Genomic DNA, 18,777 nt, shown 5'->3' with positions numbered 1-18,777 from the left:
CAGGAACTACATTCACCCAGTGGGCCGTAAAGGACATGTATTGTTCCTGACCGTAGTTACAGCTCCACACGTCGGCGATGCCTTGCACTTTGGCAGACACCGACAGGCTCAAGCACTGGCCCACCTTCTGTTCTACATGTGTGTGCAGGGCTGGTACTGCCTTTTTGGCAAATAAATGATGGATTGGGACTCTCCACCTTGGCTCGGCACAAGCTATCAGTTCTCTGAAAGGTGCAGAGTCCACCACTTGGACAGGAGCATGTTCAGCTTCTGCGCCGTTCGATGAGTGCATGCATACTGTTTCCTCTTGTCAATCACTTCGGTGATCGATTGCTAACGGAATGACTAACGAGGAGTAGGAGGGCGAGGAGCAGGAGCATCCGGACCAGCAGATGATGGGAAGGACAGACAGCTCCCTTCGGCTGATGTGGTGGAACCTTGACTGCCTGAAATCGGCTGCGTGCCGCTGGGTGATGCTGCGGCAGGCTGGACCACCACATCGGAGCCACGGTTCCCCCAGGCTACTTTATTATGACAACATGAATATGTTGATGAAGGGCCGTGGTGCCAACATTGGTACCCTGGCCACGCTTCACCTTCTGCCCACAGATTCTACATATGGCCATGTTCACCTCCTCCGACGGCTTAACAAAAAACTGCCACACCGCCGAGTAGGTGATTTTTCCCCCCAACAGTCCGCACTGACTGACTGCTACCGCCGCTGCCTCAGTGAACCCGTGCGCCGCTACTTCCTGGGCAAGTAGGCTCCTGCAAAGCTGGTGGTCTACCCCGTATGCACGTTTGGCTCCCGACCTCCCACTGCTGCCACCCTGCTGACTCCCGGCCATACTAGTGACTTGCTGGCTCCGCTGCTGCCTCATGGGCAAGCTGCCACCCTCCGATGATGATGAAGCCCCTTTCGTCACCCAAATCAGCTACATCATCATCATCGAGTACTGTCTGCACGTCACTGATGTCCTCCTCAACCGTCTCTGGGTCAGGAGCCTGACCACTCACAACACCAGCTCCCACGCCACTATCCTCTTCCCTACTTGCCCGCCTAGTGGAGGAAGAGGCAGATGTCTCCTTCACATCTTGGCTTGCCAGAGCTTCTGACTGTCTTCTAGTAGCTCGTCATCACTGTATAGTGGAGCTGAGCCCACAGCATACAATACTTCTCTGGCTGGGGGAACAGAAAATGACATAAGCAGGTTGAGGACAGGTGAGGGCACAGGGCCGAGCCATGCCAACTAAGGGTTGTGTCTGACGAACCCACTGACTCTTGGCTGGGGTGTCTGATGTCATTTGTGACGAAGTCGAAGATTGAGACAACCATTCAAGAACAGCTGGGTTGCTGGGAAGACATGACCACTAGCTGACACTGGGAGCTCAGGCCTCTCAAAATGATTGTGCTGCAATGGCCCCTTACTCTGCCGGGACCTCTGCCTGCACCAGAAACATTTAGGCCTCTGCCACTTCCCTGTGCAGGGCCTGGCACTTCTTTGTCTGACATACTGTTAGGTCAAATAAATAAAAAGGAAATAAAAACACCCTAAAAAAGTCTGTAATTTTTGCACTTCACCACACAACGGCTAATAAGCCCTTTTTTCCCCCACTATTACACGCCAAAAAGGGCTTTATAACATATATCTGCACCGTTAAATGGCAAATATATTTTTGTTTTGCCACTAATACATGCCACAAAAGGCTTTAGAACATATAACTGCATCGCGGAATGGCAAATATATTTTTCTTTTTCCACTTATACACGCCACAAAAGGCTTTAGAACATATAACTGCACCGCTGAACGGCAAATATATTTTTCTTTTTCCACTTATACACTCCACAAAAGGCTTTAGAACATATAACTGCACCGCTGAACGGCAAATATATTTTTCTTTTTCCACTTATACATGCCACAAAAGGCTTTAGAACATATAACTGCACCGCTAAACGGCAAATATATTTTTCTTTTTCCACTTATACATGCCACAAAAGGCTTTAGAACATATAACTGCACCGCTGAGCGGCAAATATATTTAACTTTTTCCACTAATGCACGAAAAAAAGGGCTTTAGAATATATAACTGCACCACTGAACAGCACTTTTGCCACTAATACACGACAAAAAGGGCTGCAATTTTTGCACTTCACCACACAACGGCTAATAAGCCCTTTTTTCCTACTAATACAAGCCAAAGAATGGTTTAGCACATATAACTGCACCACACAAGGGCAAATAAGACATGGAAATATTTCCTTGTAACAAACCCTAATAATGGCTGTATCAAACAGCACTTGTACCCCAATAACAAGAACGGTTTGCTAGAATTACAGAGCTGTATAATGGCAATTTGGGTGCCCAGTCAGTGCAGCAAGGTGTATTAGGATTGTTCCTATTACCCAGGCTGTAACCTCCCCTACTGAACCCTGTTAAACATAAATTTTGCGGAATGATTCATCCCTATCCTTTCCCTACACCTTGAATAATCTTTCCCTGCACTTGTAAATCATTTTTTCACCACAATGAAGTCTTTCCTAGCACTGTCCCTAGTGCCTGCTGACGTCTCTCCTTGCACTAAGTACACTGGTAAATGGCAGAATCCAAGATGGCTGAGGGTATTTATAGGGCTGTGACATCACAGGGCTGGCTGGATGCTGATTAGCTGCATGCATGGCATTATGGGTGATCCTGCCTTCCCAGGGTTCCTTGTTCCATGTCCTCACACATGCAGCAGCCATTTTAGGAAAAAATGTGATTCCTTACCACGAAGCGTGAGGAAATTCGGAGCGAATCGAATAATTCCTGAAATTCGGATCGAATTCCACTTCGTCAGCTTCGATTCGCTCATCTCTAGTCATAACATTAAAGATCATTGTTTTTTGTGTGCGTGCTTGCCCTAAATTTCATTATTGTAGCCTGATTATTTAATTATTTTTTTGCAGAAATCAATGGAGATATGGAGATTTCACTTTAAAAGAGTGCCAAGCAGCACTTATCTAAGGTAGGTTTAACAGGTGCAACTTCATTATTAAAATGGAATATGTTTATGTACTTGCAGTTTATACATACAAAGCAGCCATTACAATAAGCATACTACTTCTTGTAAGCGTTGCTGTATGCTGCTGCCTTTTTGTTCCATGCCTGCCCTCCCTTCCGTCTTCTCTCTCCGTCACCTCCTCCTCCCTCTGCTCCTCTCCTCCCATCTCTAGAGTGCTCTGTCCCAGCTGAGCTCCTCCAATGGGTGAGCTCAAGTGTTTTGGTGGCTGGATGATTGTCCTTTGCCTGTGATTTTGGGAGGATTTCGTGGCTGGAAATGATCAGGACATGGAGGTGTCAGGCAATGTGCAACCAGAGAGATTACACTATGTTATTGAAGATCCAGAATCTGGGAGCCTGTACAAGAGAGGGAAGCTACTGGGAAAGGTAAATGTCTACGCTCACATGAGGATCACATTACAATAAGTTGCATTTGCCTTAGATGCTTTATTAGAATTATGGTTTATTATAGTTATTACATTATTGTGTTGTTGCTGTTATAAACTGCCATTATACGAATGGCTATTTGGAAATTCTCCATGTGTTTGGTTGTTTGTACTGCAGGTGAATTACCTTTATCTCCTTATTACTATGTGTCCAAAATCTCTTATTTCCCCTTTGTTTCTATGATAAGCTATTGTTTTGAAACCTATTCCGTACGGTAATTTCATACGGTGATCAACTCTTTGAATGTTGGTTATATGAGAGTCCCGGGGAAGGGTTAATGTGTTATAAAGTGACAGATTGCCGTAAAATGTTAATTACGGCTTTAGGAGGGCAGCTGAGCTGACAATCAGGTTCTGGAAGGAAGTTTAGTTTCTGGAATGAGATGCCTCTGTCATGTGTCACTTGGCTAATGTCAGGTATGAATTGGATGTATTGGCATGTGTCATTACTGACTCCACTAATATTATTTGATGTCTTTGCAGGGTGCCTTTGGCAGGTGCTACAAATGCACAGATGTCTCCAGCAGGCAAGTCTTTGCAGTGAAGATGATCTCTCACACCAGAAATATTGTGAGACCGCAAAGAGGAGGGGTGAGGACTAATGTCATACCCATTGATGTCTGTAAGGCATTGCAGAAGTCTGCTGTTACCATGCTTTTTCTGGCCATTTCAGCTGATTTTCTTCACCATTCACTGTATAAGATAACCTCATGCCACACATTTTGTTGCTAGCTACGTTTAAAAGGACAGCAGAGGGCATCCTCACATAGCAGCATCACATGCTGTCTGCACCCTGTCTGTGCTTATGTCTGGTCATCACCTCCATTTCATTTCTTTCTTTTTTTTAGGTTAAAAAGGAGATTGAACTCCACAGCCAACTGAAACATAGAAACATTGTGAGATTTTACCACCATTTTCAAGACCAGAAGTATATGTACTTGGTGATGGAATACTGCAGACACAAGGTTTGCTAGGCTGGATCACACATATATGTTAGTAATGGGTGCTGTGTGATAATATGTCCAGCTCATAAGACTGTATTAAATATGTTGTAAATTGATAATTCTTCAAAACCAGAATGCCAGATTATTATCACATACACAGTCCAGTCATATTATTATGACCACTTCATAGTTTCAATGTTGGTAGCTCATGAAGGAGGTCACGTGTCTTGAGCTGGCTTGATGAGTACATAAGGTCTGCACATATCCCTCATTGCTGTCATGCGTAAAAGGGGAGATTTATCAGGCTTGCAAAAAGGAATGATTGCTAGCTTTTTGGCCAAGGGTGGCATTATTTCTGAAACTGCACCGTTTGTGAACTGTTCCTGTGCTGCTGTGGTGAAAATGTATCGTGAGTGGACAAATGGCACCATTACGAATAAGTGATGTGGAAACTGAGGAGCTCCACAAGCCATTGATGTGAGAGGTGAACTTCAACTAAGAAGGTGTGCGAGGGTGAACCAACACGCTACAGTGAACCCTACTGCATAGGGTGCTCCAAAGCAGATGGATGGTCACTGCACCTCTGCTAATGAAGTTGCATCTGTAGAAAAGGCTTCCATTTTCGCTGCAAGTATTGAAATTGGAGCACCCCTCAATGGCATAGGGTTGTCTTCTCTGTTTCATCAAACGGATGGGTGTTGGAATGTCAGGCGAGAAACATCAGAGAACAAACACCCTGCAACCATTTCTGGAAGAACACAAGCTGGCGTTGGCAGCATTATGGTCTGGGGAATGTTTTGTGGCATTCTTTGGGACCACTCATCTATGTGGAATGCACTCTCAACTGATTTTGGATAGGAATTCTTCCTTGCAGGTCTCATATCCACAACAGTACACCCATACACGCTGATTGTCTTCCCTGGCGCAGATGGGATCTTCCAGCGACATGTTACATGACTAGAAACGTCTGATATTGGCTAGAAGAGTATGACCAAGACTTCCAAGTACTACCTGGCCTCCTAAGGTTGCATTCACACATCTGTGGAACACGGACCGTGAGATACCGGACTGGCATCCTGCTTAGGGCAAGAGCGCACAACGTCATTGGTTGCTATGACGCCGTGCGCTTCCTGTACAGTAATACACTCACTCGTATGACCTATACGAGTGTATTAATGTACTGCGGCTGCAGCAGGAAGTGCACGGTGTCATAGCAACCAATGACGCCATGCGCTCCTGCCCTAAGCAGGATGCCAGTCCGGTATCTCACGGTCCGTGTTCCACGGACGTGTGAATGCAGCCTAATTCTCCAAACATGAACCCAATTGAGTATCTGTGGGACCGCCTCAATCGTTGTTTGTTCTATGGATTTTCCCACACACACCCTCCGACAGCTGTGGGATGCATTGCAGTCAGCATGGTTCCAGATACCTGTGACAAACTACCAGGAGTCACTCCCAGTCTAACTGCTGTCTGTGCTGCACCCAGTGGTTACTCTGGATATTAGCTGGTGGTCATAATAATGGGACTCGACTGTGCATAAGTCCCTGCGGTATTATTCCAGTTCTGTTCAGCGTTATCAGTTCTTGTAGTAGAGAGTGACACTTTATAAGTACACTCCACCCTCTTGTATTCCTTTGCAGAATTAAAAATTAGATAGCTATCATTATACCCTATTAATACCAAGAGAAGTAAGCAAGGGCAGCTCTAATTACATTGAATAATTTTAAAAAGTTTATACTACAGCGTGTGGTTAATATGCCACTGGAATAGGTAAATAAAAACTTTGAGAGTCCGTCCATACCTGGCATAAATACTGCGCGCCGTGCGAGTTGTACAGTACCAGCAAAGCAAATTACATTTTAAGAAATCTCATTCACACATTGCATAAAAAATGCACAGGGTAAGGGCTCATGTACATGACCGTTGGATGTTTTGCAGTCCACAAATTGCGGATCCACAAAACATGGATACCGGACGTGTGCATTCCTCTATTAGAACTCTCCTATCCTTGTCTGTAATGTGGACAATAATAGGACATGTTCAGTTTTTTTTGCGGAACGGCCATGTGGACCTACGGACACGGAATGCACACTTAGTCATTTTAGGTTTTTTTGCGGCTCCGATGAAGTGAATGGTTCTGCATACAGGCCGCAAAAAAACGGTGAAAAAACGGTGGAAATAATGTCAGTGTGCATGAGCCCTAAACTGAAGTGCAGTGCGAATTTGAAATCTGCCAATTTATGCTGCGGATCTCCACTGTGGATTTCACCTTTTGTAACACAGAGGGGGGAATCCACAGCCATTGTAGATCTTCCCACTTTATTTTGCAGTTGTGGGATCACGGTGCTCTCTTCTTAGGGGTATGTTCATATGTGTCACGTTGTATGTTGCAGAAATTTATGCAGCAAAAATGAGTTACCGTATTTCTATAAGTCATTGCTGCAATATCCACAGTATGTAATTGTGGGCCTCAATCTAATTTCCCTTCTCAGACACATAAAAGCATATTTTATAGGAAGTTAATTAACCCACCAGTATGCTTTCAGAGCATGGTAAATTGCGGATCCACAACATGCAGATACTGTCCGCGTTGTTTCCGCATCTTTTGTGGACCCATTGACTTCAATGGATCCATGGTCCATATTTTGCAGCCATGTATATGACACGTGTTCTATGTTTTTGTGGAATGGACATGCAGAAACTACACGGATCATCCATGTGCTTTCCTCATCCAAATGTCCATTCCAGAAAAAGATAGAATATGTCCTCAAAAAGGGGACCAGGGACCCATTTAAGTTAATAGGTCCCAAAAAAAAAGCACATGGACCGCATCCATATTTTGCAGATCTGTGATTTGGAGACCGCAAAACAGATACAGTCGCGGACATGAGGCCTCGGTAATCTGTAATGAGGTTTATGTAATTGTTTTAATGTAACAGTCATACATATCATTTACTATTAAAGTATTCTCCTTTTGTCCACTTTCTTCATTGTCTATTTTAATATTTTAGGTAACCTTTCTTTGTCTTTTCCCCTGCAGTCTCTTGCACACATCTTAAGGGTACGGAAACTGTTGACAGAGCCTGAAGTGCGATACTATATGAAGCAGATATTACAAGGGGTTCAGTTCTTGCACCAACAAGGTATTATCCACCGGGACCTGAAGCTGAGTGAGTAATGTGTTATGTGAAATCACAAGTGCCACCTGCAGTCCCTCTCATTGTGCACTGCCGACGTTTCCAGTTCAGTGAAGCTTGCATTTTATTTTGTAACAGCCAAAAGGTCACATAGTATCTCTCTAGAATATTTAGTCACAGTCTGGCTCCAGAAATAGGACATTCCACACACAGACATTATAAACCTGGCACTTCTTAGCATACTTTACATGTAATAAAACTTTAGATCTACTCACATAATCCTCATCTTCATACATCTTAGGCCTCATGCACACGTGGCTGGGATGGATTGAGACCCATTCATCTTGAATGGGTCCGTGATCCGTCCGCACTGCAAAAAAATAGAACATGCAGCTCCGGATAGTGGACCCATTCAAGTGAGCAGATGGACAGTGCCCGCATATTGTGGACCAGTTTTTTGCGGGCCGCAATATGGCCACGGCCGGGCAAGGCCATGTGCATGAGGCCTTAGTCTGTACAATTGGCATGTCATGCTTTTAGCGGTTTAATGTCTGCTCTTTCACAGTTTCAATCATTATTGACTGTCGCTACACTAATGTGCAAACCACTAGCATAAATGATGACATAAATGTTTAAGAATGCTTTTAAGAATAGAGGTGTGCAAAGTGAACGAAGAATAGACAAATCTCAATGAAGTCAATATTTGGTGTGCCCACCCCTTGCCTTTAAAACAGCATCAATTCTAGGTACACTTGCACACAGTTTTTGAGGGAATTTGGCATTGATGTTGTTCCAAACAACTTGGAGAAATAACCATAGATCTTCTGTAGATGTGGATCTTCTGTGGATGTTGGTTTGCTCAAATCCTTCTCTCTCTTCACGTAAATCCAGACAAATTGGATGATGTTGAGATCAGGGCTCTGTGGGGGCATATAATCACTTCCAAAACTTCTTGTTCTTCTTTACACTGAACATAGTTCTTAATGACATTGTCTGTATGTTTGGAGTTGTTGTCCTGCTGGAGAATGAATCTTAAGCCAATCAGATGCCTCCCTGGTGATGGATAGGGAGGCATGATGGATAAATATCTTCCTGTGTTTCTCAGTGTTGAGGCAAATTAATTTGGACCAAATTCCCAGCTCCATTTGCCAAAATGCAGCCTCAAACTTGCAAGAAACATCCACCATTCTTCACTGTTGCCTGCAGACAGTCATTATTGTACTGCTCTGAAGGCCCTTTGGGGAACAAACTAGCTTCTGTTACAGCTAAATATTTAAAAAATTTACAGCCCAGAGGACCTGCTGGCATTTTTGTACACCACAGTTCCTATGTTTTCATGCATAATTGAGTAGATGGATGTACCTGGATCTCATCATTTCTGAGCTGATGGCACTGCTGGACATCTTCTGATTTTGAAGGAAAGTGAGAAGTTTACTTGGAGGACCACTGCGTCTACTGTCATCAACGTGGTCAGAATTAAAGGGGTTGTCCCATCTTAGGATATGCCACCAATTTTAGATAGTTGCAGGTCTCCAGAATGGGACCTCTGAAGTGAGTGGAGAGCAGCTGCGCATGCATGGCCACCCTCCATTCATTTTTTTTAGGACTGGCGAAAATAGCCAAGCCCTGGCTGAGCTATCTCTGGCTGTCCTATAGAAGTGAATGGATCGGTGGCCGGACTTGCGTGGTGTGGGCTCCATTCATTCCAATGTTATTTCCAAAAATAGCCAAGCACATTTTCGGAACTCCCTTAGAAATCAATGGAGTGTGGCCGCACAATCGCGGTGTGCTCTGCTTTACTTTCAGGGGCCTGTTCTGTAGATAGGTGCAGGTCTCAGAGATGTGATATGCCATCAAAGTCTGAGATGTCACAACCACTTTAATGGTGTTTTCAATGCTGAGAAGTAGAAAAATATATTTTTCTATCATATTTGGCTCCAAATTCATTCTGCAGCGGGACAACAACCCCAAACATACAGCCAATGTCATTATGAACTGTCTTCTGTGTATAGAAGAACAAGAAGTCCTGAAACTGATCACTTGGCCCCAACAGAGCCCTCATCTCAACATTATCGAGTATATCTGTGATTACATGAAGCTCCAGTAGGTGCAGGAGTGTACACAAATCTCATAGGGCCCCTAACAAAACTTTATATAGGCCAACCTGCCCCATCCATTATATAGGCCAACCTGCCCAATCCAGTTTCCATGTATGCTTGTGTCAGTCACTCCCATGCAGTGCAGGATGCTAAGTGCAATGCCCCATAGTTAATGGGGCAGGACGGCAACATTTAAACTTCCGGCAATGCCAGAATGCAGTGACACCCAGCAGGCTGATCACTGCCGAAACAGCCAGCCGGATACTAAGCGCTAGTGTGAAACTAGCCTAAGAAGAGGGGTTTTGCCACCAATGGGATTTGAATGGGGCTGTTTCAGGGACTTGCATATACAATACATACATCACACACGTAGATATACTCGCACATGTATACTTGCCATCACACACATACTGTGATACACATTCACTTAACATTTCTGCTTGACTTTCTCACAGTGTGCCAGCCAGTAGTGATGTGCAGATGCTGGTGCTGTGAATAAGATCTAGCCTCCTCCCTGGAATAGTGTCTATCATCTGCTGGTGAATGAGGGTATCGACACCTTCAAGTCCAATTTCTATTATTATTATTATTGCATTCTACTTATTTTGGTCTAAAAATCATTTTTTCAACAGGTCTTTGTGAACATTTTTGCTTTTAATATGTTTGTTCACACACCAGCATTTTTTTACTGACCGTGGCTCAGTGAAAAAAATCACAGAGACATGCACTACTTTAGTCCGTGATGCAGACCAAACGCAACCATTGAAGTTTACGGGTCCGTAAAAATTACAGACACAACACGGATAACATCCGTGTTTGGTCTGTGTTAGGTCCGTTTTTCACTGACAGCAAATGCTTTTGAAATTTATTTTCAGCTGAGCAGTGTCTGTGGAATATGGATGAGGACATAAAACAGACACATGGACCAAACACGGATCCTTCACGGATATCTTCAAGGATGAAACACGGACTGATTGATGCATGGAAATGAAGAGGTCTCCTTCACTCACGAGCAGGCTTCCCTCCCGAAAATCATCTGATAGATTCTGCAGTGTAAAACATCCTTAGTTAGGGTTCACACTCTGCAGACACTTGGTAGGCAATGCAGCTGAGACTGTACTAAAATGAAGTTCAGGGCACTTTTCAAATTGATACAAGGATAAGACTCCATTCAGACGTCCGTAGTGTATTGCTGATCTGCAAATTGCGGATCCGTAATACACCCGGCCGGCACCCCGATAGACATGCTCTATTTTCTTGCGGAGCTGCGGACCGGAAGTTTGGGGACGCGCTCTGGAAATGTGGATGCGGAGAGTACATAGTGTGCTCTCCACATCTCTTCCGGCCCCATAGAGAATGAATGCACACCAGTTCTGGATAATTGCGGAACGGATGCGGACCCATTCTACGGACGTCTGAATGGAGCCTTATAGTGTCCAATTCTTCCCTTTCATTATCAGATCGTGGAGTTCCAAATCCCTGCACCACCAAATGTCACAATCAGTTGTAATTACACTGCATCACTGCTACAAGTTACACAGCGTGCAGTTAAACGGTGAAGAGGCCGCAGCGCCTCTTCAAACAGCTGATCGGCAAAGTGTCGAGGGTCAGATCCCTGCCGATCTGATATTGATGACCAACCTCTTTATCATTTAAGCTGCATTTGGCTTCAATTTGTCAATATGTACAGAGGCATAACAAGTAACCATGGGGACCAGAGAAAAACCTGGAATGGGACCATGACCACTTTCAGAAACATTTTCAGAAAAGCTTATGATTGGTCTCCCTAATGTACAGGGCTAATGCACACCTTGATGTTATAGTACAGAGATAATGCATAGTGATGTCACAGTACAGGCATAATGATGATGTAATCATAGTGGAATAATGTGCACAGTGTAGTCACAGTATGGGAATAGAGTACAGAATGATGTCAGAATATCGATATAATACACAGAGTGATGTCACAGTACAGGCATAATGATGATGTAATCATAGTGGAATAATGTGCACAGTGTAGTCACAGTATAGGAATACAGTACAGAATGATGTCAGAATATCCATATAATACACAGAGTGACGTCACAGTACAGGGATAATGATGATGTAATCATAGTGGAATAATGTGCACAGTGTAGTCACAGTATGGGAATAGAGTACAGAATGATGTCAGAATATCGATATAATACACAGAGTGATGTCACAGTACAGGGATAATGATGATGTAATAATAGTGGAATAATGTGCACAGTGTAGTCACAGTATAGGAATAGAGTACAGAATGATGTCAGAATATCCATATAATACACAGAGTGACGTCACAGTACAGGGATAATGATGATGTAATCATAGTGGAATAATGTGCACAGTGTAGTCACAGTATGGGAATAGAGTACAGAATGATGTCAGAATATCCATATAATACACAGAGTGACGTCACAGTACAGGGATAATGATGATGTAATAATAGTGGAATAATGTGCACAGTGTAGTCACAGTATGGGAATAGAGTACAGAATGATGTCAGAATATCGATATAATACACAGAGTGATGTCACAGTACAGGGATAATGATGATGTAATAATAGTGGAATAATGTGCACAGTGTAGTCACAGTATGGGAATAGAGTACAGAATGATGTCAGAATATCCATATAATACACAGAGTGACGTCACAGTACAGGGATAATGATGATGTAATAATAGTGGAATAATGTGCACAGTGTAGTCACAGTATGGGAATAGAGTACAGAATGATGTCAGAATATCGATATAATACACAGAGTGATGTCACAGTACAGGGATAATGATGATGTAATCATAGTGGAATAATGTGCACAGTGTAGTCACAGTATGGGAATAGAGTACAGAATGATGTCAGAATATCGATATAATACACAGAGTGATGTCACAGTACAGGGATAATGATGATGTAATAATAGTGGAATAATGTGCACAGTGTAGTCACAGTATGGGAATAGAGTACAGAATGATGTCAGAATATCCATATAATACACAGAGTGACGTCACAGTACAGGGATAATGATGATGTAATAATAGTGGAATAATGTGCACAGTGTAGTCACAGTATGGGAATAGAGTACAGAATGATGTCAGAATATCGATATAATACACAGAGTGACGTCACAGTACAGGGATAATGATGATGTAATAATAGTGGAATAATGTGCACAGTGTAGTCACAGTATGGGAATAGAGTACAGAATGATGTCAGAATATCCATATAATACACAGAGTGACGTCACAGTACAGGGATAATGATGATGTAATAATAGTGGAATAATGTGCACAGTGTAGTCACAGTATGGGAATAGAGTACAGAATGATGTCAGAATATCGATATAATACACAGTGATGTCACAGTACAGGGATAATGATGATGTAATAATAGTGGAATAATGTGCACAGTGTAGTCACAGTATGGGAATAGAGTACAGAATGATGTCAGAATATCGATATAATACACAGTGATGTCACAGTACAGGGATAATGATGATGTAATAATAGTGGAATAATGTGCACAGTGTAGTCACAGTATAGGAATAGAGTACAGAATGATGTCAGAATATCGATATAATACACAGTGATGTCACAGTACAGGGATAATGATGATGTAATAATAGTGGAATAATGTGCACAGTGTAGTCACAGTATAGGAATAGAGTACAGAATGATGTCAGAATATCCATATAATACACAGAGTGATGTCACAGTACAGGCATAATGATGATGTAATAATAGTGGAATAATGTGCACAGTGTAGTCACAGTATAGGAATAGAGTACAGAATGATGTCAGAATATCCATATAATACACAGAGTGATGTCACAGTACAGGGATAATGATGATGTAATAATAGTGGAATAATGTGCACAGTGTAGTCACAGTATGGGAATAGAGTACAGAATGATGTCAGAATATCGATATAATACACAGAGTGATGTCACAGTACAGGGATAATGATGATGTAATAATAGTGGAATAATGTGCACAGTGTAGTCACAGTATAGGAATAGAGTACAGAATGATGTCAGAATATCGATATAATACACAGTGATGTCACAGTACAGGCATAATGATGATGTAATAATAGTGGAATAATGTGCACAGTGTAGTCACAGTATAGGAATAGAGTACAGAATGATGTCAGAATATCCATATAATACACAGAGTGATGTCACAGTACAGGCATAATGATGATGTAATAATAGTGGAATAATGTGCACAGTGTAGTCACAGTATAGGAATAGAGTACAGAATGATGTCAGAATATCGATATAATACACAGTGATGTCACAGTACAGGCATAATGATGATGTAATAATAGTGGAATAATGTGCACAGTGTAGTCACAGTATAGGAATAGAGTACAGAATGATGTCAGAATATCGATATAATACACAGTGATGTCACAGTACAGGCATAATGATGATGTAATAATAGTGGAATAATGTGCACAGTGTAGTCACAGTATGGGAATAGAGTACAGAATGATGTCAGAATATCCATATAATACACAGAGTGACGTCACAGTACAGGGATAATGATGATGTAATAATAGTGGAATAATGTGCACAGTGTAGTCACAGTATGGGAATAGAGTACAGAATGATGTCAGAATATCGATATAATACACAGAGTGATGTCACAGTACAGGGATAATGATGATGTAATAATAGTGGAATAATGTGCACAGTGTAGTCACAGTATGGGAATAGAGTACAGAATGATGTCAGAATATCGATATAATACACAGTGATGTCACAGTACAGGGATAATGATGATGTAATAATAGTGGAATAATGTGCACAGTGTAGTCACAGTATAGGAATAGAGTACAGAATGATGTCAGAATATCGATATAATACACAGTGATGTCACAGTACAGGGATAATGATGATGTAATAATAGTGGAATAATGTGCACAGTGTAGTCACAGTATAGGAATAGAGTACAGAATGATGTCAGAATATCCATATAATACACAGAGTGATGTCACAGTACAGGCATAATGATGATGTAATAATAGTGGAATAATGTGCACAGTGTAGTCACAGTATAGGAATAGAGTACAGAATGATGTCAGAATATCCATATAATACACAGAGTGATGTCACAGTACAGGGATAATGATGATGTAATAATAGTGGAATAATGTGCACAGTGTAGTCACAGTATGGGAATAGAGTACAGAATGATGTCAGAATATCGATATAATACACAGAGTGATGTCACAGTACAGGGATAATGATGATGTAATAATAGTGGAATAATGTGCACAGTGTAGTCACAGTATAGGAATAGAGTACAGAATGATGTCAGAATATCGATATAATACACAGTGATGTCACAGTACAGGCATAATGATGATGTAATAATAGTGGAATAATGTGCACAGTGTAGTCACAGTATAGGAATAGAGTACAGAATGATGTCAGAATATCCATATAATACACAGAGTGATGTCACAGTACAGGCATAATGATGATGTAATAATAGTGGAATAATGTGCACAGTGAAGTCACAGTATAGGAATAGAGTACAGAATGATGTCAGAATATCGATATAATACACAGTGATGTCACAGTACAGGCATAATGATGATGTAATAATAGTGGAATAATGTGCACAGTGTAGTCACAGTATAGGAATAGAGTACAGAATGATGTCAGAATATCGATATAATACACAGTGATGTCACAGTACAGGCATAATGATGATGTAATAATAGTGGAATAATGTGCACAGTGTAGTCACAGTATGGGAATAGAGTACAGAATGATGTCAGAATATCCATATAATACACAGAGTGACGTCACAGTACAGGGATAATGATGATGTAATAATAGTGGAATAATGTGCACAGTGAAGTCACAGTATGGGAATAGAGTACAGAATGATGTCAGAATATCCATATAATACACAGAGTGACGTCACAGTACAGGGATAATGATGATGTAATAATAGTGGAATAATGTGCACAGTGTAGTCACAGTATAGGAATAGAGTACAGAATGATGTCAGAATATCGATATAATACACAGTGATGTCACAGTACAGGCATAATGATGATGTAATAATAGTGGAATAATGTGCACAGTGTAGTCACAGTATAGGAATAGAGTACAGAATGATGTCAGAATATCGATATAATACACAGAGTGACATCACAGTACAGGGATAATGATGATGTAATAATAGTGGAATAATGTGCACAGTGTAGTCACAGTATGGGAATAGAGTACAGAATGATGTCAGAATATCGATATAATACACAGTGATGTCACAGTACAGGCATAATGATGATGTAATAATAGTGGAATAATGTGCACAGTGTAGTCACAGTATAGGAATAGAGTACAGAATGATGTCAGAATATCGATATAATACACAGAGTGACGTCACAGTACAGGCATAATGATGATGTAATAATAGTGGAATAATGTGCACAGTGTAGTCACAGTATGGGAATAGAGTACAGAATGATGTCAGAATATCGATATAATACACAGTGATGTCACAGTACAGGCATAATGATGATGTAATAATAGTGGAATAATGTGCACAGTGAAGTCACAGTATGGGAATAGAGTACAGAATGATGTCAGAATATCGATATAATACACAGAGTGATGTCACAGTACAGGGATAATGATGATGTAATAATAGTGGAATAATGTGCACAGTGTAGTCACAGTATAGGAATAGAGTACAGAATGATGTCAGAATATCGATATAATACACAGTGATGTCACAGTACAGGCATAATGATGATGTAATAATAGTGGAATAATGTGCACAGTGTAGTCACAGTATAGGAATAGAGTACAGAATGATGTCAGAATATCCATATAATACACAGTGATGTCACAGTACAGGGATAATGATGATGTAATAATAGTGGAATAATGTGCACAGTGTAGTTACAGTATAGGAATAGAGTACAGAATGATGTCAGAATATCCATATAATACACAGAGTGACGTCACAGTACAGGGATAATGATGATGTAATAATAGTGGAATAATGTGCACAGTGTAGTCACAGTATAGGAATAGAGTACAGAATGATGTCAGAATATCGATATAATACACAGTGATGTCACAGTACAGGCATAATGATGATGTAATAATAGTGGAATAATGTGCACAGTGTAGTCACAGTATAGGAATAGAGTACAGAATGATGTCAGAATATCGATATAATACACAGTGATGTCACAGTACAGGGATAATGATGATGTAATAATAGTGGAATAATGTGCACAGTGTAGTCACAGTATGGGAATAGAGTACAGAATGATGTCAGAATATCCATATAATACACAGAGTGATGTCACAGTACAGGGATAATGATGATGTAATAATAGTGGAATAATGTGCACAGTGTAGTCACAGTATGGGAATAGAGTACAGAATGATGTCAGAATATCGATATAATACACAGAGTGACGTCACAGTACAGGGATAATGATGATGTAATAATAGTGGAATAATGTGCACAGTGTAGTCACAGTATGGGAATAGAGTACAGAATGATGTCAGAATATCGATATAATACACAGTGATGTCACAGTACAGGGATAATGATGATGTAATAATAGTGGAATAATGTGCACAGTGTAGTCACAGTATAGGAATAGAGTACAGAATGATGTCAGAATATCGATATAATACACAGTGATGTCACAGTACAGGCATAATGATGATGTAATAATAGTGGAATAATGTGCACAGTGTAGTCACAGTATAGGAATAGAGTACAGAATGATGTCAGAATATCAATATAATACACAGAGTGACGTCACAGTACAGGGATAATGATGATGTAATAATAGTGGAATAATGTGCACAGTGTAGTCACAGTATGGGAATAGAGTACAGAATGATGTCAGAATATCGATATAATACACAGAGTGACGTCACAGTACAGGGATAATGATGATGTAATAATAGTGGAATAATGTGCACAGTGTAGTCACAGTATGGGAATAGAGTACAGAATGATGTCAGAATATCCATATAATACACAGAGTGACGTCACAGTACAGGGATAATGATGATGTAATAATAGTGGAATAATGTGCACAGTGTAGTCACAGTATGGGAATAGAGTACAGAATGATGTCAGAATATCGATATAATACACAGTGATGTCACAGTACAGGCATAATGATGATGTAATAATAGTGGAATAATGTGCACAGTGTAGTCACAGTATGGGAATAGAGTACAGAATGATGTCAGAATATCAATATAATACACAGAGTGACATCACAGTAAAGGGATAATCTACTCAGTTACGTTACAGCACTGCAATTATGCAAACAGTGATGTCACATACAAGTATAATGCACATATGCTGTCACAGTACAGGAATAATGTAGGGATGTCACAGCCAGGGGCAGACTGGGAACTTAAAGTGGCCCTGGAAAAAATACTAAAAGTGGCCCCGTTTTGAAGTCGGGTCCAAATTGATGGAAGGCAGGGCCAGCAATACCATATTGTGGCACATTATACCGCCCCAACAGAGCCAAATACCACAGTCCATCACAAAATACTGCTAGCAGCACAAAATACATCTCCAAAAACTTCCACTGGCCAGCCATGAAGAGGGCCCAGGCAGCCCCTTGGACATCGGCCCATCGGGAAATTTCCCTGTAAGGTCTATGGCCAATCTGGTCACAGCACAAGAAAAATATAAAAAGTAATGGTGCACAGAAGGGAGAAGTACAGCAGAACAGCAGAAGTAACCATGAGGCTTCAGAGTACAATTTAGAATAGGGTCGTATTAAATATTCCATGGCACCTTACAGGAGCGTAGCTAAAGGCTTATTGGCCCTGGTACAAGAGTTCAGCTTGGGGGCCCCCTTCCCTCAGTGCTTTTTGGCCGGGGACTGGGAGGCATATAGTCTTTGTGCTGCCTGAGTCAAAAATTGAAACACACCTCCATCCCCTCATGCCAAATTCTTGACCTAACCCCTTCCTTCCAGCCAGAGGTATAACTTGACCAGCATGCACTTTCTATAATACCGGTGTCTTCTTATGCACCACAAGGGTCTTTGGGCCCCCTCAGGTTCATGGGCC

The 18,777-nt window shown here is 41.3% G+C and overlaps 1 protein-coding gene across 1 annotated transcript in view; it reads left to right on the top strand.

The window, feature by feature from the left end:
* The first annotated feature begins 3,196 nt into the window (after positions 1 to 3,196).
* LOC122923294 (serine/threonine-protein kinase PLK2-like) overlaps positions 3,197 to 18,777 on the top strand; it is a 53,021-nt gene continuing 37,440 nt past the window's right edge. The window contains exons 1-4 of the mRNA XM_044274074.1: positions 3,197 to 3,428; positions 3,971 to 4,078; positions 4,336 to 4,452; positions 7,475 to 7,604. Of these exons, the coding sequence (XP_044130009.1) occupies positions 3,330 to 3,428; positions 3,971 to 4,078; positions 4,336 to 4,452; positions 7,475 to 7,604 (454 nt within the window). The 5' untranslated portion in view covers positions 3,197 to 3,329. The remainder of the gene's footprint in view (positions 3,429 to 3,970; positions 4,079 to 4,335; positions 4,453 to 7,474; positions 7,605 to 18,777) is intronic.

The sequence above is a fragment of the Bufo gargarizans genome, unplaced genomic scaffold (assembly GCF_014858855.1).
Source record: "Bufo gargarizans isolate SCDJY-AF-19 unplaced genomic scaffold, ASM1485885v1 original_scaffold_1451_pilon, whole genome shotgun sequence".
Lineage (NCBI taxonomy): Eukaryota > Metazoa > Chordata > Amphibia > Anura > Bufonidae > Bufo > Bufo gargarizans.
Note: the sequence above shows the minus strand (reverse complement) of the source record. Positions and strands in the feature narration are given on the sequence as shown.